Source organism: Macrobrachium nipponense, chromosome 14 (assembly GCF_015104395.2).
Source record: "Macrobrachium nipponense isolate FS-2020 chromosome 14, ASM1510439v2, whole genome shotgun sequence".
Taxonomy (NCBI): Eukaryota; Metazoa; Arthropoda; class Malacostraca; order Decapoda; family Palaemonidae; genus Macrobrachium; species Macrobrachium nipponense.
Window position 1 is genome coordinate 77,711,567 of NC_087207.1, and position 22,256 is coordinate 77,733,822.

Consider the following 22,256-nt stretch of genomic DNA (forward strand, 5'->3'; position numbering starts at 1 on the left):
CCTTAGGAACGCCACTGGCCTTGATAGATCTATTTCCTGAGCTAAGGGAGGAATTTCTTATGCCTATTGATTTTTCTAAGTAACCAAGCAAGAGCATGCCTTAGTTGACAAAGTTAAGTATACCTTAGTTTTACCAGATCACTGAGCTGATTAACAGCTCTCCTAGGGCTGGCCCGAAGGATTAGATATTTTTACATGGCTAGAAACCAATTGGTCACCTAGCAACAGGACCTACAGCTTGTTGTGGGATCCGAACCACACTATATCGAGAAATGAATTTCAATCACCAGAAATAAATTCATCTGATTCCACGTTCGCCGAGCCGGGAATCGAACCTCGGACCACCAGATTGGCAGCCGAGCGCGAAAACCACTCGTCCAGCGTGGAACTAAAACAAATTTACTATGAAGTGAATCCCATTGCATGTCCCTAGAGATGATTTTCCGATCTCTGCGGACTCTTTCATCTCGTAGAAATTGCCACCAAGTGATGCTATTTAGTATTTATAAGAAAAATTTAAGTATTAGCACTTTTATTAATTGTCTAGACGACACCAAATGCTTTGCAATTGAAGTTATAATTTATTCAGTTATATACTACCATAACAGATTGAAAGAAAAATCACTAAATTTTAACAGAAATAAAGCATGGTGATTTGTAGTGATAACTGACATTATTACATAATATATTTGAGCCAAATTAATAACATAGATATGAATGCGGAACTTGTGAAGAATTTTCTCTTCCACCCGCCCCAACCCCCCGCCACCAACAAAGATACTACTGTATAGGGCGATAGTTAATACCATAGATATAAAGCCTAGATGCCGCATCGGCCGGCCGGACATAAGTCATCAGTCCGCCATCTTGGCGCGGTAATTCAAACAATGCAGCAGTCTGCAGTATATGACGTTATTTCGCCACTATTCGCTTAATATTGCACGGATTTTCTTGTCTGATGGTTCGTTACAAAGCTTACATAATTCCCTGCAAGGATCTAATAAAATAAAGTTGTTCCTTATTGTTTGAAAGTTAACTTGCAATGACTTTGTTTTAGCAGGTAGGGGGAAGGGGGGCTAGTTGTACACAAATGTTAATATTTACCCATAACTATTGCTGTAAACAATAATTTGAGATGCTGTGATAAGACAGATTACTAAAGTAGGCTACAGCTATGGATCTGTGCAACTTAAGTAAAATCTTTGTCTCTCGAAGTGCTCTGTTAAAAATCCCCCCCCCCAATATAATTTTTGGCACAGGCCTACAAGTTTAAGTCATAAAACTGTAGGGTTGAGCCTAAAATAAACTACAGTAGCCCCTAGAATAACTAGGATTTCTGTGTTATCTAGCCTTTGCATCTCTGCCTGTTCCTTTGAGCGTGGGGGGGAGGGGGGGGTTGGTTCTTCCAATTTTTTGGAACGGGATGCTCCTCAGTGAATTCTGACCTCTAGACCTGGCTTTGGAAAATTTAGGGGGGATCAAGAGACCTCGTCTAGTGGCAAAAGTGACCTATCTCTAGAACCTAATTTTATATGGTGAAATAATTATATAGAACTTAAATTTTCACAAAACTACCTTTAATTTGCTCAGACTAGGATATATCATTATGCAAGCATTAACAGTTCAATATAGCTCATCTCTAGACCTGTGTTGTCAAAGACCCAAATTATTATATCTTATTTGGGATAAGGTCCTGGGCCATCTCTATACTTCTACCCTTCCAGAAGGGGACCCATCTCTAGACCAAGATTGCCAAAATGAGCCAATCCTGACGAGCAACCCTGTATACCCGGTCATAGTAACCCCCCCCTCCCCCCCCCCCCCCCCCCCCCTCCCCCACCGAGCCTTTCAGCCTAGGCCACAATCATAAGGCCAGTTCTAATTTTTTTTTCAGCTAACTGTTCATTGGTTTGGTCACGCATGTAAATTTAAAGCTATGGGTGGCCTTATGGGTCATTAAGCCTATACTTTGGAGTAACAACTCTCAAAATGTATTGCACAATGATTTATTTTCATGATATTTGTTCTTACATTGAAGTATATAGAACATTTATTGTACATCTGTGCATTTATTTATAAATATTCCCAGCAGTTTAAACAAGTTTTTTTTTTCATTGCTGTTTCCAACAGTTTAATGATACTACATTGTAATGATAATCTATATACATTGATATGAAATTAGCAGGCTATATCAAAACATCAACAAAAAAACTCATTAGTGCCTGCTGGGCATTTTAGTTCTATTACAAGGACCAGATTAACACTTTAATATTACATTAGCTATAATGCAGTGAAAGAAATCTAGAAACATCAAATTAGTGTCCAACATACACGATTTACCCTATTGACCTAATGGCCCTAAAACAATATTGTTTTAACCATATTTTTCGTAGGCTGTCTTATCACAGCATATTGTTTACAGCAATAGTTATGGGTAATTATTAACATTTGTGTACAACTAGCCCCCTTCCCCCTACCTGCTCAAACAAAGTCATTGCAAGTTAACTTTCAAACAATAAGGAACAACTTTATTTTATTAGATCTTTGTAGGGAATTATGTAAGCTTTGTAACGAGCCATCAGACAAGAAAATCCGTGCAATATTAAGCGAATAGTGGCGAAAAAACGTCATATATTGCAGCCTGCTGCATTGTTTGAATTACCGCGCCAAGATGGCGGGCCTGATGACGTGCGCCAGCCTATTCAGCTAGCGGCCGATGCGGCATCTAGGCTTTTATATCTGTTGTTAATACCAGTGACATCATTGGAACATAAATTAACTCTGGATATTAATTTCTTAAATTTCGAGAATTTCATAGTTTAGCGAATTAAGATTAATATTCATATTCAACCAGTAAAGTATTTTCTTAAATCTATAAATAAATTAACGTTTTTTCCCTATTTTTTTGTGCAGTTCAATATTGTTACGTACAAATTGAAATGTTAAAAGGGTAGAATAATTATGTAATGCAAAGAAAGTCAAACACATTTTGTGACATCATAAAGAAAATCGGTGGCAAACAAACGCCTAAGGAACTTACGTTTTGACTGTTTTTTTTTTTTTTTTCTTTGGTAAATAATGTCCTTTAGTTTCATTACACTTTCTAAGTTTTAACTCCTGTATGAAGGATTAGCAAAGATGGAATCTGTCCCATTTATAATCCCTATTCTCTCTTTTGTCACCGAAAGTCTCGGGAGTCGATAGCAGCCTGCTATCCGAAGCCTTTCAGGTCAGAAGTCATTTTTTTTCTTTATTTTCTGCAGTCTTGACCATTATTGTGACTGCTCTTTTGACTGACTGTTCAACAACCGTCACTTGAGGTTTAGGCCGAAGATCTTTACGTAGTCCTATGTGAGGAAACTTTGGAGGAGTGACAGAAATAGGTCCTTCAATCGTCAGGACATCCCAGGGACAACCCACAGGCGGATCTTCTTTCCCTTTGGCACATTACAATGGTACTTCCAACGGCATTCAGACTAGACAAGAATCTCTCCCCTTAAACATTCGTATGTGTCTAAAAGAATAAATGCTATGGTATGCCACATTATGGTCGAAAACTGCTTGAGTTTTTCTCCTAACACAAGCAACTGTTCATGTTTTTGGAGACGCATTTTGAGGAATTTATGAATCGCGCCGGTCTACACAACTGGTTTCTGGAGGACAATTATAAGGGTTGCATAACTTATATGGTAGGCCGGTCAATCAGCACTTGGAGCGGCGTTTCCACTTGAAGGGAAAATACCCCCATTTTAAAGGAATCAGACGGTATTTAGGGTTAGGCCTTGAGGAAACCTAAAGCAGGAAAAATCTAGGGGAATTCTATTGTTTTTTGTATGGTGCTTTTACGTTGCATGGAACCAGTGGTTATTCAGCAACGGGACCAACGGCTTTACGTGACTTCCGAACCACGTCGAGAGTGAACTTCTATCACCAGAAATACACATCTCTCACTCCTCAATGGAGTGGCCGAGAATCGAACCCGCGACCACCGAGGTGGGACGCTAATACCATACCAACAACCACGCCGCTGAGGCTTTTCCTACTTTGTGATCGAATAATAGAGTAAACGCAGTCCTCTAGCGCTTTTTGCTTTATTTTGTGATTATTTTAGTAACATACTCTTTAATTTTACCTTGGTTACTTTTAACATTATTGGATAGGGGAATTCATGCTGCCAATCTAGGGGATCTCTGGCTAGTGTCTAGGGTAAAATAAAATCACGCTTTGGAAATCCCAACTGGGGCAGGGAGGGAGTCAGTTAGTGTCGTTGAACAGTTGCTGTTGGTCTCGGAATTTTGCGATTGCTTTTATCGTCTATGTTAGTATTACTCCTAGAACGATAATATTAATCCTGTCATGAGTTTACACAACTTAGGTAATATGGAAGTGTTCGATGTGGGCGGGCCGCCCCCGGATAGTGTGAAAACAAAGGAAATTAGCCGTGTCTGGATGGCTTATGTAGCCTATGGTCAACTAAAGCTGACTTTGGCTGTTTCGTGTCCAGATGTTATTGAGATTGAATATTATGAAGAACATTTTCCTGTACCGGATCTTGGTCACAGTATTGTTAGTGAGCAAGGCAGTCGCATTCAGCGAGGCTAAAGAGGAGAGCAGTGACATGAAAGACAGGAAGGGAAAGGGAAATGATAATGATAATGGTAACAATGACACAACAGACGACGATACCGAATGTGGTAATGAGCCATCCCCTTGTGGCAGTAGGTATACTATCCCCATATGGACCTTTGGGAGCAAGTGTGTAAGCCAAAATCGTTTTGAAGCCAGTGCAATCTTCTGTTGATGATGCTGAACACCTAGTAGGAACAACTGCTCTCAAGGCTGTCTATGAACATCTGCCATCTTGTTCCCGCGGTAATGTTTAGTCCTAGCTCAAAATCAGGGTACTGTATGAAAAATATACCTTGACTGGATGGAAGTTAGTCAGCCTGATGCAGCTTGGCGAGGTCAAAATTTCCAGTTGTGATTACCTATAATATCAGTTTTCGTCCCGTGAAGAAGGATGACTGTAATATATACCAGTTAGGGGCTAGCAAAAGCTATTGTTGATTGGGAAGCCGGCTGGAACAGGTGCATTTCACCATGAACAATAGCAAAAGGCATAGAGTGAAAAAATATCTGGCTTTCAAGTGACTTGGAAGCAGCCAAACTCTGATGGCGACTTGGTCTGTGTTGTTTTGGGCCTGTTGCAGACCATGCCATGTCTTCGTCTGTCTGTCAACTTAATGCCACACGGCATTCTGTGTTCAATATTACCGGTGTTCCCCAACTCCTTGGTGGTGGTACCTGTCTTTTTATGGATTAATGCAGTTGACGGTATTTCTACAGAAGCAGTCCGCACGGACTGCAAGGAACGTAATCGCGGATACGACATCCACTAGGGATTGGGGCGTCCAATGAATTTCGTCGTGTTTAGTACTGGCTCCAGGGAAGTTAATTACAGTCGTCCGAATAAATATTACTTAAAATTCTTCTTAGTAGGTAAAACTGCACAGAAAACCGCAACTGCCATAGTCTAGGCCGCCGCGGATAAGTACCCTAGATCTACCCAGTTGGTAGTTGACTACCCTACGAAGACAAGAACGCAAATTTTCGGTGAGTACAAGGATATTTAGCCATCAATCATCTTTTTCATGTCTTGACGTCTGCCTGTTCATGATTATTGTTCTTCATTGATCACCATTATCATCGTCACTGACCACTATTATTCACGTTTCTTATGAGTGTTATTAACATGCTTCTTTATGGATATTTATCAGGTAAGTGTGACAATATAATTTTTCAATTCTTTGGAAATTTTGGATTTTTTCATGTTTTGCAATTTTCAATATTTATCTTCATCATCCATCATTATTCACAGGTTTGTTATGATTATCAATAACATACTCTTTGACAGTTGCATCAATGTTCATTTCAGTCTGTTAATTATATGCGACATTACTTTTGGAATTTCTTGGAAATTATTTCGACAAAGGCATACAAATTTTAGGACGCGTGGTTAGGAGCCAATTGTTTGTACTATAACCTTACAACACATGTAAAACAACAAAGGGCAATAATATAATCATTATCTTGGTGACTGTATACCGTAAAACACATGATAAAACACTTGTTAGTGAATAGATTGAGGAATTTAATCCAAAAAAATTGTACCATACCTACAATTTTTTGCAAATATCTAAGAAACTAGACCTTTTTCAGAAAACTGTTACTTGGGTACTTAAGCATAATTTACACAGAATGAGTCAATTTAAAATGGTCGTTGGTCATATGGATATATTTATATAAGCGTTATCGCGATATGAAGGTTATTGATTTTCAGTCGTAAATTACTAGTTTTTAAAAACTGCCGCGTAACATGATGCTGTTACTTTGGCTTTTACCGCGTCACCTACTCAAGTACTAGCTCTTCGGGAATCAATAATGTATTTTATACACACACACTTCTATATTGTGTGGCCGACAAATCATATTCTTAAACGATTTTTTCGTGCGGCCGCCTACTTTGCGTTCACCACACGGTGTTTAGTACTATAGTAGATTCACATCCGCCGTGCATCTGATGTCTAGGCCAGTCCCCTACGACGCTCCTGATTGGCTGGAAACTCTGTCCCACTCGAGAGTTCACATAGGCAGGGTATGTGTTCCACCTCTACTGAGGGATGCGTCTTTCAAAAGTATCCATCAGGAGAGGTGGAACGTACATCTTTCCTATGTGAACTCTCGAGAGAGACTGAGAGTTTCCAGCCCTTTGATTGGCTAATCAGGAGCGTCATAAGGGACTGGCCTAGACATCAGATGCACGGTTGATGTGAATCTACTATAGCACCTTGGAGTAGGTGACGCATCGATAACGAGCCAAAGTGCACTTATTATGACTCGAGTGGCTCCTTGTAAGCGTTAAGACACTATTTTCAATTTGTAAAACACAAAAACACACACAAACTTTCCACGATTTTTTTTATACATTCTATTGGTACTGGTTTTTCAGTCGTTTTACTGACTTCAATGGGAGTCCTGATTAGGTTGGTTTCATTTTAAACCCCAAACTTTGCAATATCCTTTCAAAATACGTCTACTGTGTTTTACATTAATTTAAGTAAAACCGATTTGACTTTCGATTACTGATTTGATTAGCCGGTGAAGCTTGATCGAGATTTTTTAAGTCGATACACTGCTCCAAAAAATGGCCACACGTCTAGTAATTTAAATATATATATTTTTTTTTAATTCAATGCACTGCCCCTAAAAATGCTATCGGGTACCGGCGTCTGGTTCGGACTTCTTTTAATTGGACAACAGGAATCACAAAAAGGGTTTTGTTGTGGTTCATGTTACTCTATTTATTTTCCTTTTTGTTCTTTGTTTCTTTTGGAATTTATGTTTTTAAGTTGTTTTTTCTTTTTTATCATGTCATTGTTGGTCAATTATTCCCGTCACGATTCTTGAATACCCCTAGGTATTTCTGAAATGTGCCGTCTAGTACCGTAGGCTGTGTCAAATGTGCCATCTAGCGCCGTAGGCTGTGTCATTGGTTAGTTATTGCAGGTTTAGGGCTAGAGATTTTAACAGTGATTAGCATATTCGGACAGAAAATTATTAACATATTTTAACTATGCCAGCGCCATAGGTTGTGTCAAATGTACCATCTCGCTCCGTAGTACGAGTCAAATATACTAGCTAGCGCCGTAGGCTGTGTCAAATGTGCCAGTTAGCGCGTACTGATAAGCATATTCGGACTAACATGTTCGGACAGAAAGTTATTAACCTATTTTTTTGGTTTTGGTCTATAATTTAGTAAGGTAGACATTTATATTTTTCCTACTATGATTGGCCAAGATTATACAACTGAAGGAATGGAAATTAATCGTTTTATTCAATTATCGATCGAGTGCTCCTAATTTGATGCCTGTTGATTTGGAAACAATGATCGGTTACATCATCTATAACGGTGTATTATAATGTTCCTATGCTAGAGCATGATCTGTCCTAATAACCTGTCCCTTCCTCCAGAATCCATTCGTGAACACAGCGGTTCCTCTGTCCATTGCGGGGAAATTCCACTAATTCCCCGTCCGTCGGGTAGTAATTTACTTACCATTGAATTCATACCAAAATATGAAATTCGACTGTCTGAAATTGGAACTTTATTGCACAATATTATACAGACGGAACTAAAAAATTTATTAGCAATGTTAATGTGCACGATACACCCTCCCTTTACTTAGAATTGGACAGTAATTTTAAATAGGTAGATCTTAGTAATAAGTGAGTTTGGGAAATATTTCCTTAATTTTTAACTTTAAATTCCATTAGACAACAATCCAACATTTTAAAATCTGCTACCAGTGACGTAAGCCATCGTTTAGTAGTTATTATAGTAATTCTGATTGCTTTTTGTTTACCTGCAAATAGATTCGTTTTATTTGTATACTGAAAGTAGGAGCTTTTCCAAATATTTTCCTGTAAAGAGCAGCATAGTATATAGAGATGTAGTGTTCTCTACGTCTTGATAGGAAATCAATGGTAACCAACCGAAACACGGTTTCTTTAGTCAAGGAATGATCAACTGTTTCAACTTACAGTCTGTTTACCCGAGGAGCTGTTTGGAGAAGAACAAGGGGAGCCGGAAGTAAATCACTACCCGACGGACGGAGAATTAGTGGAATTTCGAACGAATCCTGCCATGGACAAAGGAACCGCTGTGTTTACGAGTGGATTCTGGAGAAAGGGACAGGTTATTAGGACAGATCATGCTCTAGCAGCCAGGAACATTATACACCGTTATAGATAATGTAACCGATCACCGTTTCCAAATCAACAGACATCAAATTAGGAGAAGCACTGCATAGATAATTGAATAAAATGATTAGTTTCCATTCATTGAGTTATATAATCTTGGCCCATCATAGTAGGAAAAATATAAATGTGTGCGTTACTATATCATATACCAAAACCAAAAACATAGGTTAATAACTTTGTCCGAACATGTTAGTCCGAATAGGCTTATTACTACAGCGCTAGCTGGCACATTTGACACAGCCTATGGCTCTAGCTGGTGTATTTGACTCAGACTGCGATGCTAGATTGCACATTCGACACAACCTATGGCGCTAGTTGGCATATTTTAAATATCTTAATAATTTTCTATCCGAATATGCTAATTACTATTACGTAAATGATCTCTAGCCCTAAACCTGCAGTAACTGTAACCCAATGACACAGCCCACGGCAATATATGGCACATTTAACACAGCCTACGGCACTAGACGGCACATTTCAGAAATACCTAGGGGTATTCAAGAATTGTGAAGGTAATGATTGACCCACAGTGACATGATAAAAAAAGGAAAATCAACGAAAACAACTTAAAAACATACATTCCAAAAGAAAGAAAGAAAGAGTAACATGAACCCCAACAAAACCCTTTTTGTGTTTCCTGTTGTCAATTAAAAGAAGTCTGAACCAGACGCCGCCGGTGCCCGCTAGCATTTTTAGGGGCAGTGCATTGAATTAAAAAAAAAAAAAAAACTCATTTATTGTAAGTTACTAGACGTGTGAGCATTTTCAGGAGCAGTGTATTGTATTAAAAAACAGTTATTGCCTTTCTAGATTCTGAGATGGACACGATTGAGCGCGGACTGGCGTCAATCGGACACGTTTGGGCGGATCGGACACGTCGTATATATATATATAGTATAATAATATATATATATATATATATATATATATATATAAATAAAATTGTTATATATATACATACTATATATATATATATTATGTATATAGTATATATATATATTATAATATAATATTACATATATATATATAATTATAATTATATTATATATATTACATATGTATATATATATATATTATATATATCATACATATATATATTATATATATATATATACAAATATATATCTATATATATATATATACTATATATATATATATATATATATATATATATATATATAGGATGGTATTCATTGAAAATACTGGATAGCTTATTCGCAAATTGCGTATATAGTGATTATTGCATTTCACCAATATTATAATATTATACTTCGAAACCTCTCGTAATATATTCCAGTCGTTCGAGGCTATATAGAAAATGCATATGAGACGTATTTTACTGAACTAGTTTTGTGAATATAATTTGACTAATTTCCTTTCAGATATCATGTCAGCCATATTTAATTTCCTAACTACGATATTTCCCAATATTTTGTCATTTTCTTTTAAATGTAATAAATTCTACATTTAATATTTCCCATTTATTCCTCCATTCATCTCATATTCTTTAAGGAATGGTAGACTTGATTGTCGTGAATATTCTTTATTTTGCTTACATAATAGTTAATAGTTTCGTTACCTTCTGGTCGCCCTTATGACTTGATTGGAGTCAAGATTCTTTAAATGGATTGCATAACTAGTTTCGTTACCTTCTGCTAACACTAACACTCATCCTTACGGGACGTTGTAGAATACATAAATAGAAGATGCAACCTGGTTGGGAGCCAAGAGCCCTGTGGTCTGGGCGCTCTACCTGTGCCAAGGAGTCAGTGCCATTTCGATTCTCATACCCACACCACTCTTGTTCTGCCGTATGCCGCCTTCCCCTGCTCACTGCCGTTGAAAAAGCAGCAGCGCGTTTTTTTTTAAATGTCCTTCCAAAACAAACACGTTTAGAATGGAAGCTGGAGTTTCTCGAGTGGAATTTGTAAATTTGGTTCAGAATTGACTCCCACTGCAGTGATAGTGATGATCTGATTAAAGAGATGTTTCTGGACATTTGGAAAATCTTGCTTATTTTGCAACTGAAATATTTTGGTTTTTGTATCTCTGTACACTGAGGATGAATTATTAATAAAAAAAGAGTGCTAAGCAATTACAACTTGACGTGTGCATTGATCTACAGTAGCATTGCACTAACTCAAAACCCTGTGTAGTTGAATTCCTTAATTCCCGAGGATGTTACCACTGCGTACTGCCATCAAGATTAGCCTCCCAAATGACCTTCAGCTCTCTGGACCTGGAGGTGACATGGCTGGAGAACTGGCCAAAGCTCTTGTTTCCTGTGACGTGGAAGTCGTGAAAACTTGCCTAGACTTGGGCATTGACCCTGACCTGCCACTTCCGGGTGGACACACGCCAATAACATATCTGATATCGTCATCTGTGTCTGAACGTTGGGTGGATATTGTGAAGGTTCTGTTACAGTATGGGGCCTCTCCACACGCTAGGAATCAACGTGGTACTCCAATACTGTCCCTGTTGACAGCATCCGGCAACGTAGATCTCGTTACCCTAGCCCTGGACAAGGGTGCGGATATCCACGCTCGTGGAGCTCTGGGCGAGACCCCACTGCTTACTGCCGTCCATTACAAGCAGATCGAATGCTTGCAAGTACTCCTGAGGAGAGGGGCTGATCCGAATACTTCTGCTAATGATGGAAATAGTGCGTTAATGTGGGCCGCCGGTCGTAGCAACGGCATTGGTATGCAGAGGTCTCTCTCTTGTGTCACTTTACTTTTACAGTACGGGGCCTCTCCTACTTTTCGAAACACGAGAGGCTTTACACCTTTGATGGCCGCTTCTGTTGTAAGAGAAGCAGAAACTGTCAAGAGGCTGCTGGATGCTGGTGCTGATCCAAATGCAAAAGATGAACGTGGTGAAACGGCTCTAATCAAAGCTGTTGATGGTGATGCTGAAAAAGTCGTTTGCATACTTTTGAACCATGACGCTGATGTCAATGTGCAAAGTTATTCTGGTAATTCAGCACTCATGAGTGCTGTATCAATAGAAATCACTTCACGGTTACTGCAACATAATGCTGATCCGACTCTGGTTGCCAGTGATGGTAACACTGCCCTCCACTATCAAGCAATGGCTGATAGAGTTGAGTTAGCATTAGCATTACTGGAGTATGGGGCTACAATAGATGCCAGAAATGGATGCGGAAATACCCCTCTGCAAGTTGCAGTAACAAGTAGAAGCCACTCTGTCACAGAACTGCTATTAGACAGTGGGGCAGATGCATCATCAGTTAATGACAGGGGTGTTTCTCTTTTGCAGCAAGCAATTTTGCCTTGGGACTATTACAGAACTCACGACATATTCTCCGTTCTCAACACCAACATCTTGATAGCCGAGCTTTTGTACTACGTCCGAAGCGGTGGAGGATTTGACAGGTCTTACAGAATATGCGAGAAGCTGATAGGAGCCGGTGCGAATGTGAACCTCCCTGGAGAAGGAGGAGTCACTGCTCTGATGCTGGCTGCTGCTTGTGGTCACGATCAGCTCGTTCGCTTGTTCTTGAGTTCAGGTGCTGAGCCATCTGCCTCCGATAACAAAGGAAGAAATTCCTTAGCTTATGCTTGCAAATGGGGCCATGAGGACATTGTCAAAACTTTAGTCAATTACAACTGCCCTGTTAACAACCTGGATGCTAATGATAACCTGCCCATCTATTATGCTGCCCAGTATTCGCATGCCAACATAACTATAGAGCTTATGGTGCAGTTTGCGTTCTACATGTGTTCACTGTAATCTGTATGGACCTAGCATAGTAGTTTTATATGACAAACTGGAGGTACAAAGATTTTAATACTTGAAATTATATCTCTCTTTCCTGTTAGTGGCTAGAATTCAGGCAGTACGAAGTGATGCATGTAGGTGAATCATTCCTGTTTAGTAGTAGACTTTTATAAAATGAGACATTTTTTTTGCAACGTTCATATCAAAATCTTCTTAGATCCTAAAAATAAGTATTTAACTTGTTATTTTGCCACTTCAGTAAACTAAGAAGGTAATAATTATAAGCTGTTTGAGGTTATGTCTTTTGGTAAAGAAGCATTCAGAAATAAAGTACAAAGGTTTAAAAAAAAGTTTACATTTTCCTAGTACTAATATCTGTTGATGTCTTTTTCTTCATTTGACCTCAAATCACTCTTGAATAATCTTTAAGTGACAGCTCGCACACAAAGATTGATATGTCTGTTGTAAGTATTTTTCTGAAGACTACTGATTTTCAATTGCCTCAGTGGTGTGGTCGGTATGGTGTTGGCGTGCCACCTCCGTGGCCGCGAGTTCGATTCTCGGGCATTCCATTGAGGTGTGAGAGATTGTATTTTTGGTGATAGAAGTTCACTCTCGACGTGGTTCGGAAGTCACGTAAAGCCGTTGGTCCCGTTGCTGAATAACCACTGGTTCCATGCAATGTAAAAACACCATACAAACAAACAAGCAAACAAAACATAAAGTACATTCGAGAAACAAATAATGAGTTCCTCGTACATGGTTTCTTTAATTCGTATAATAGGCCCCAAGTTTTTTCTTGTATCCATCAGGCCTGGGCTATTTGGTCGTTGCGTCTTTATGATTGGCTTTTCAGTTGAGAGATAACGTCTGTACTGTATTTCACATTCACACTGAGCACTGTCATTTTACCTTTACCTTGCAATTTACAAAGTCTCGTAACGTCACTGTAAATTCTACGAACTTATTGTAACCAAGGGAACAATCTATGTATATACATGTCTGTGTAAATGTTTGTTTTTGTGCGTAGTATAAGTATAGGTTTTCGGCAGACATAGAAACATAAAGACATGTTAGTGATCCTCATAGTCCACTCTTCTCGGTTTCGTGCATTGTGTGGTTAGACATTTCCTGATTCGAAGCGTAATAATGACACTAATCACAAGAGCACATATTCACACAGAAGTGGAGTTGCATGCATTCCACATATTTCTTGAAGATGCCTCAGTGGTGTGATCGGTATGGTCTTGGCCTGCCACCTCGGTGGCCGCGGGTTCGATTCTCGGGCATTCCTCTGAGGGGATTAGTGATGCGTATTTCTGGTGATTGAAGTTTACTCTCGACGTGGTTCGGAAGTCACGTAAAGCCGTTGGTCCCGTTGTTGAATGACCACTGGTTCCAAGCAACGTAAAAACAACATACAAACAAACAAACATATTTCTTGAAGATGCCTCGAGAAAACGACCCAGTGTGTAACAGTTCATATCCTTGTAACTAAACTGTAGTGATATCAAAACAGGAACAGTTTATCGTAAACTTTTTCTTTTTCCTCTCAAGTTCTTTATCATTTGTTTCCATTTCTTTTTGCCGAAATATTATCACCGTCAGTATTAGCCAGAATAGAACCGTTCGTTTTCACCTTGGCTGAAATTGTACCTTCCACATGATTTTCTTCCCGTTGTTGTGTGAAATACGAAATTAAACTTCCCAGCAACTGCTGGTTTTTTTTTAACTGTTATGTTGCTCTAATGTGAATCAGCTTTGTGATCTGTTATTACAAGTTAGCTGTCAAAATAAGGTTATGAAAGATGTCCAAGTCCGATATGGTCGTCAGTGGGATCTCTTCTTTCTGTGTTTCCCTTTTCCTCTTATCATTAAGCGCCATATTGAGACGAATCATGAATCGTCTTGATTCTTCATGAATTGAATCGATTCGATTCGCTTCGTGTCAACGCAGCCGTGACGTATGAATCACCTAAGCAGAGAATCTCACTCTCTCTCTCAGGTTTATCCAGTTATATGTTTTCTGTACAGCTTACAAGGTATAAAACCCTCAGTTCATGAAACTTGCAGTCACGGCCCGATGGTGGCCTGTGTTGGTAGCACCTATAGCGGTGCCAGACGCACGACCATGAGTAACTTTAACCTTAAATAAAAATTTTAAAAACTACTAGGGCTAGAGGGCTGCAATTTGGTATGTTCGGTGATCGGAGGGTGGATGCTCAACATACCAATTTGCAGCCCTCTAGCCTCAGCAGGTTTTAAGATATGAGGGAGGACAGAACAAATAGACATCGCAATAGTTTTCTTTTACAGTAAACTAACTAGTTGAAACGTAACTTTTTTTCTCTCTCTCTCTGTTTTTCTTTTTAACAGAAAACTTACTAGTTGAAACGAAACTCTCTCATCTCTCTGTTTTTCTTTAACAGAAAACTTACTAGTTGAAACGTAACTTTCACTCACTCTCTCTCTCTTTGTTTTCCTTTTACAAAAAACTTACTAGTTGAAACGTAACTTTCTCTCTCTCTCTCTCTCTCTCTCTTTGTTTTTACAAAAAACTTACTAGTTGAAACCTAACTTTTTTTCTCTCTTTGTTTTTCTTTTACACATAACTATCTAGTTGAAACGTAACTTCTCTCTCTCTTTGTTTTTCTTTTACAAAAAACTAGCCAGTTGAAACGTAACTTACTCTGTGTGCGCGTGCGTGTGTTGTGCAGTTTAGCTGGTTTCGACCACTTTTGTCCGTCTACCTCTCTTGACTCAAAAGAATTACCTTCAGTTCTCCTCTCACTCGATCATAACGAGCCGAGAAACGAGAAAAATAATATATATACCAATGACGAGCGAATTCAGACCGGGAATGAAACTCGTTTGACCGGGCGGTTCGTGATATCGCGCGATTATGGTGGAGAAACGAGTCTCGGTCATGAACCCGCTGGCAATTATTTTGCATTAAACGAATGACCCATTCGTCTTGCCCCCGAGCCTGGCACGTTGGTCAAGGTCACGACGCCCAAGGAGCTTTTAGTGGCAATTGGTTCCCTCGTGTGAAAAGTAGTAGTGTGGTCTTGAATATGCCAGATTCTCCACCTCGGATATTACACTTTTTTTTTTTTTTTTTTTTCTTGCTTAATCTTCAATTTCACTTCATTACGTCATCGGACACGAAAGAGAAACTTCATGCTCGAATGCGCGCCCTTGCAGTTTGCTTAGGTATTCGTGTATACTGTATACGCAGACACGTGGGTACACACGCTCAAGCACAGACATATACACGCAGAAAAGAGATTAAACATGAAATTTTCGGGTAAATAATTGTATATATATATATATATATATATATATATATATATTATATATATATATATATATATATATATATATATATATATATATATATATATATATATATATATATGAAGGTTAACGAGATAGAATACAGCGTTGAAGAATTGTATATCTCAACATGTTTTACGTAATGCCTGTGTATGAAAACGCCATTGTCCGTCGGAGTGAGTTTTACTAAAGGATATGGTAAATGCAGAAATTGACAATTAGGACAAACCATTGTAATCATCATTGAGTGAAGTACCTACAGAGAGAATAAAAACCAATTAACAGGGCAGAGGTAAAATAGACAGGCGGTGGCAACGAGTTCGATTCTCGGGCATTCCACCGATGGTGAGAGATGTGTATTTCTAGTGATAGAAGTTCACTCTCGACGTGGTTCGGAAGTCACGTAAAACCGTTGGTCCCGTTGCTGAATAACCACAGGTTCCATTCAACGTAAAAACACCATATAAACAAACAAACAAACAATTGATTATTATCATCATTTTTGTAGACCCGATGAAGCAGTAAAAACACCATACAAACAAACAAAATAGACAGGAACAAAGGAATCAGGGAGCTTCACATTCCTTCAGTGCTCTCGTCCCAGTGGTCATTGGTGCGACGTAGTGATTTCCCTTCTTGTATTAGTAAGTGTCAACCATAACTGGTACATGTGGTGTTTTGTAAGCATATCGAAATAAGTCATTGTTATTGATAAATGTGAATTGTAACTTTGACAGGTGTTTTTTTTTTTTATAATAATATTGAGATAGTTTCTTTAGTTGGGAATATCTGTATTGTTCTCCACCCTTTCGGATTTCATTGGAAAGTGTTTGTTAGAAATATGTCATGAATATCGCATCCAGTTTTTTTTCTTTTGTGATCTTGAGACTTAATTGGCTCGTTGCTCTAGATTAAACCGGCTCCATGACATCTTGGCCCTATACCCAAAAAAGGCACCTGTACTAAATGTGGTAATGGTCTTGAAGACATTGGCGTGATTTTGAAATAGTTATTGAAAGCGAGAGGACTTTTCATGTTAAGTACTTTCTATAAAAGACAGTATTTTCACATAGCGTTTAGTTTATAAGGCTTATGAATAATTTTTCATATCTGTTTATACAAAGACACTATTTAAATAAAGTTTTTAAATAGTTTTCTGAATCTTTTTATTCCCAAGCACGACGGAATGGAGGCCAGAGACTTATCTGATCCAAAGGTCAAAAGAAATGGACATTAAAACGACCCTATATGGCTTGTGGTGACATTTAATGGTTTATCATCATCATCAGCAGCAGCGGCGTGGTTGGTATGGTATTAGCGTCCCACCTCGGTGGTCGTGGGTTCGATTCTCGGCCATTCCATTGAGGAGTGAGAGATGTGTATTTCTGGGGATAGAAGCTCACTCTCGACGTGTTTCGGAAGTCACGTAAAGCCGTTGGTCCCGTTGTTGAATAACCACTGGTTACATGCAACGTAAAAGCACTATGCAAACAAACAAACAAAAACAATTATCATCATTTTTGTAGACCCGATGAAGCAGTATAGGAAAAAGACAAAGATGGGTTTTAACCCCGTGAGATTAATCTTTTGGGGGGACGTGCCACGAATTCCACGGTTAAAAGTAGATATCAGCGTCTCTGTGGCGTGGTCGGTATGGTGCTGGCCTGCCACCTCGGTGGCCGCGAGTTCGATTCTCGGGCATTCCGCTGAGGGGTGAGAGATGTTTATTTCCCGTTGCTGAATAACCACTGGTCCCATGCAACGTAAAGACACCTTACAAACGAACAAACAAACAGTAGATATCGAATGACGACTTTGCTAATCGAAACCTCACGAAGTATTGTATAGGATACCTCAGATCCCATTGACTGAAAATGTGAATAATGTATATTTTCAATTACAGAGTTGGATATGAATTACATAATCTGCAATTTATATAGATTTTATTTTGAAAGTTGAAGCAATAGTCCTGTTGATCTCTTCATCACCAAGAAGGTGGAATTAATGCACATTGAGGGTAGGCCTCGACACATTCCCTTACATCGCCGTCTGTCCTGAAAAGAGAGGAAAATATTGTTATTAACAAAGCGAGATCCGACCTCGAGCTTACTCGGGGCGCGTTCTAAAATCTACCACCTTGTTTCACCAACGCAAATTAAAATAAATACACTATGTTTTATTAGAAGTAATTTTTCTTTACTGTTTAACATGCACATTACTTTTTGCATTATCGTTCTAATAGATAAATCATAAACATCCTATGCTAAAATTCCTGTATCTTTAACTCAACGTAAAACCCTTATTTTAGACCTTTTAAGGCTCTTCCGTAGACCTTTCCTTCCCCCCAACAAGAACAACAGCAACAAAGTAGGCTTACGTCCCGAGTTATCGAAAATGCATTGTTAAGGAGGAAGCTATATACGCCCAAGTCATGCATTGGCTGGGCAAACCTCTCCTAAATGTATTATAAAATTCTGGAAAGAATTAATAGGAAATAATTTATGTATAATTACTAGTGGTGATGAAGGTGTGTCTGGCCAAAATGACGACGCACCCTGCTTTCTTTACAATCACTCGTGCTTGCGTACTCTCTCTCTCTCTCTCTCTCTCTCTCTCTCTTCTCTCTCTCTCGTCATTCTTTGGAAATCTCCCCGTCCTTCCGTGTTCACTAGTTCTTGTGGTAAGTCGCCTTTCGAGAGTTATTAATCAGAAATTCTTCTTTTTCCTGGCATTTTGTTGCCTCTCTCTCTCTCTCTCTGAGGCTCAGTTTTCCATCGTTACCCATTCAAATCTGACCTGACTCAACGTTGCCAGCTTTGCTCACCGGGTACCTTACCATATAATGAATTGTGTGTATGTGTGTGTGTGAGGGAAGGGCTAATAGATGAATTGTTGCATCTGGCAGAATGATCTATGGAAAATGCAAAGCCGACCAAGAACAAGGACGTGTTTTATTAGTTCGGCAGTTGGCTTGGCAAATTACAAAGGATCACGCGCGAATTAGACTAATCAGTTAAACAAACATGGTGGAACAAAGAATGGGAAGCCTCGTGTGGACGTGAGAATTGTTCATTCACTTGAATGGGGACAGAGACTTGAGCTATTCAAACGGTGAATAGCTGCATAAATGCCGACAACCAGATGTTTCCAACAACTGAATGACAACAACAACGATTACTGAACAGCTGGATGATGTCCTATCAAGAGGTCCGAGGTTAGAAGAATTGACTTAACTTGAAGTATCGGAACCGAAGGAATGTTGAGAAATGAGAAGGTTTAGAAGTTGAGAATTTAATGAGCGCCTGAATATTAATCAAGAGCGAGTTGAAAGGACCCCAAACAACGACGTTATATAGCAAGTTGCGTGGCAGCCGAAGAAGCAACGAACCATCACTATGACATAAATCACTTTAGCCACATTCCGTCCCCCCCACCCAAATCCCGCCCCCTGAATTGTGCCGTAGCAAAAAGTGGCAGTCCTCAGCCAGTTCATGTCTAGATTACCTTTCTCCGAGTTGAAAAAAAATGTAAAAAAAAAATATATATTATATATATTACAAAGACCAAGTGAACATTCCCCAGAAGCTGATGGTAGACAGGCTACTTAGACCGTGTGCCAGAAGGTTTTAGTGAACCAAATGTGGAAAATAAAAGCTCTAAAGAACATTCCCTTGATGTGCGCTTGTGTAGATCAAGTGGGGTATTGCGTCCTGTTGTTATTCCTGGCGAGGCGCGAATCTCCTGCCAATACCCAAGGCATCAAGTGCCCCTGTCGCTTGTTTTTGCCTTTGCCTTCATCATCATTATTATTATTATTTTATTATTATTAGATGGACACTATTCATATGGAACAATCCCACCACAGGGGCCATTGACTCGAAATTCAATCTTTCAAAGAATAATATTATGGTGTTTGTTAGGGAGAAGCAAGAGGAGATGACGGGAGATACAAAAGAAGAGATCCCACTTATTAAAATAAGGAAAAAAATAAATTATTAAATAGATATAAACATTAAAATCCAAGGTTAGTAAGTCATTGCTTCTTCGCTTGATTTTTTTAAATGTTTATTCGAAAATTTTAACTGATAGTGAATGATGTTTATAGTTTCATGTTCGTGAATATTCATTTTAAAAGGAATCATGCTTCATTTATTTACTTATTTATTTATTTATTTATTTATTTTGTAAAAGGCTAGTCAATTACGAATGATCTAATCGGGCAACATTTTCGTATCATAAATGTTACATGCATGAAGAATCATAAAATATTTTATCAATATTCAGTCGATAATGGAAGGCAATGCATGATCCAACCTCCAGCTTACTCGGAACGCGTGCGAAAATTAAAATAAGTACGCTATATTGGCAATAGATAACGACACACATATAGAGTGTGTGCCTGTATGCACGTATGTGTGTATGCGTGTGTCTGTGTAGCGAGTATCTGCACAGTACCTTGTCTCGCGAACGAATTACTGTCTTTATTCTATAAATACTACTTGCTCTTTTATGCTCTTTGCCGGCAAGTATGGCGCCTGCTATACCCCCTCCACCCCCTACTCCCCTAGCATTTTAGTACCTTCCCTTATTTCAAATTGGCTTGATTTCACTGCTCAGATAAAGAGTCGAATCATGATTTTTGTTATATATCAGGAATGATTCAGATGCAAAGCGCTTTAAATTTATGTGAAAAGACAGAAATATGAGCCTTAATATCTATCACTTTGACTAAGGAACATATATACTATATATATATTATATATTATATATATATATATATATATATATATATATATGTAATCTATAAATCGAAGAGACTGCGGAATAGTATAACAATATGACTACTGGAATAAAATGGAAAGTAATTACTTCAGTGGATCTCAGTAAAGAGACAAGATATTGAATACTTTGAAGAGAGTTCTAATGATATTGAAATTCCATATAACATACGACTATTATTATTATTATTATTATTATTATTATTATTATTATTATTATTATTATTAATGGCAGTCAACATGTAAAGCAAGATGCTAAATCACACAATGCTTATGTAGTACGTACACGAGAAAAGTATAGTAAATATGGCAAAGAATATATATATATATATATACATATATATTTATATATAATTATATATGTATATGTGTATGTATGCATACATACTACCCAGCTAAACCCACGAGCGTGCGCAAACATACACACACTCACACAGAATTGCACAGAGCCACCCCAATGTTCAAAGCGAGCACCTTAAACCGTAAAAATAACACAACAAAGGCAGAGCAGGGAGGGAACGAACTCACGTGCCGAGCATGCGGGTCGCTTCGCACACTAGCCACCTGGCGCAGGCTTGGTTGGCAGCAACTCTGTTTATCCACTTGGCAAATGCCCCAACCGATGCCCCCAAACGAGCTCTTGTTCTCTGGCTGTTCCCTGAATCATCGTCGTTTCTCCACAAGTTTCTCTCCGCGCGATTGAGGAAACTCCACGGGTCGTCGAACTCGTCGAGGGGAAATCCGGTCAAGTTGGGGACGTCTTCGGAGTATTTGGGCTTTCTTAGACCGATAAGGTGACTTTGCAGGTGCGGAAGTGGGGTTTTCTCCTCCTTCTCCTCCTCTTCCTCCTCCTCTTCTTCTTCTTCTTCTTCTGCATCATAAAATAAAATAAATTCCTTATCAACCTGCGTGGCCTTTCTGTTACCTTCCGGACGTGACCAGCCCTCGTAAATTTCGTCAGAGACACAAGAACACCGACCGCCCAACCCTTTCTTCGATTTTATGTTGTTTTTTCCACGAATTCCGTCGCTCTCGGTTATGGCTACGTCATTCCCTTTCTCTTCAGCCTTTCTTCCGTTCTCTTCCGCCTCTTCTAGAAATCCCCCTCCATTTGTCGATCTGTTGCCAGGGCTTCCGAGGTCGCTATCAAACGTATTTCCCACCGTTTCCACAATGCCCACATTTCCCGCCATTGCCAAAATGTCCAACTCATCAGTGTTTCTGTAACTCCTCGCAGCCGGGCCATTTACATTGTTGTTGTTGTTGTTATTGTTGTTATTGTTATTGTTATTGTTGTTGTTGTTGTTATTGAGGTTGATTATGTTGATAGCCACTTCCAGCAATATCAGCATCATGTTGATGAAACCGAAATATGAGAAGTCGTTGCGGTGGGGACACGGCGACTCGTAGGACATCATTCTTTTGCTCAGTGTCCTGACAGATGACATCGCCAAGTTTGATTAGGCTCATTTATAGGTACCTTCCAGCCGCTTGGTTTGGATGTTACGCGTCCGTCGGCGCTGTTTGGTTTTCTTCGTCGTACACTTTCGAAATTGATCAGCACAACTTATAAAAAAA

General features: G+C 39.0%; 2 protein-coding genes across 2 annotated transcripts; one reads left to right on the forward strand and one right to left on the reverse strand.

The window, feature by feature from the left end:
* The first annotated feature begins 10,382 nt into the window (after positions 1-10,382).
* LOC135226606 (putative ankyrin repeat protein RF_0381) lies at positions 10,383-14,949 on the forward strand. The gene has a single exon (XM_064266312.1). The coding sequence runs from the start codon at positions 10,999-11,001 to the stop codon at positions 12,574-12,576; it is 1,578 nt and encodes a 525-aa protein (XP_064122382.1). The 5' UTR covers positions 10,383-10,998; the 3' UTR covers positions 12,577-14,949.
* A 2,124-nt stretch (positions 14,950-17,073) lies between these two features.
* LOC135226607 (AP2/ERF domain-containing protein PFD0985w-like) lies at positions 17,074-22,256 on the reverse strand. Its single transcript, XM_064266313.1, has 2 exons — positions 21,207-22,256; positions 17,074-17,954 (listed from the first exon to the last, which is right to left on the reverse strand). Exons 1-2 carry the CDS (start codon positions 22,124-22,126, stop codon positions 17,885-17,887), a joined length of 990 nt encoding a protein of 329 aa, XP_064122383.1. The 5' UTR covers positions 22,127-22,256; the 3' UTR covers positions 17,074-17,884.

Bases quoted from the DNA above. Each gene is read 5' to 3' on its own strand.
- LOC135226607 (XM_064266313.1), bottom strand. From the start codon at position 22,126: ATGTCATCTGTCAGGACACTGAGCAAAAGAATGATGTCCTACGAGTCG. The intron at 17,955-21,206 runs GTGAGTTCGTTC...CTCTCTTTTCAG, and splicing joins GCGACCCGCATGCTCGGCAC to GACAGACGGCGATGTAAGGG.
- LOC135226606 (XM_064266312.1), top strand. From the start codon at position 10,999: ATGTTACCACTGCGTACTGCCATCAAGATTAGCCTCCCAAATGACCTT.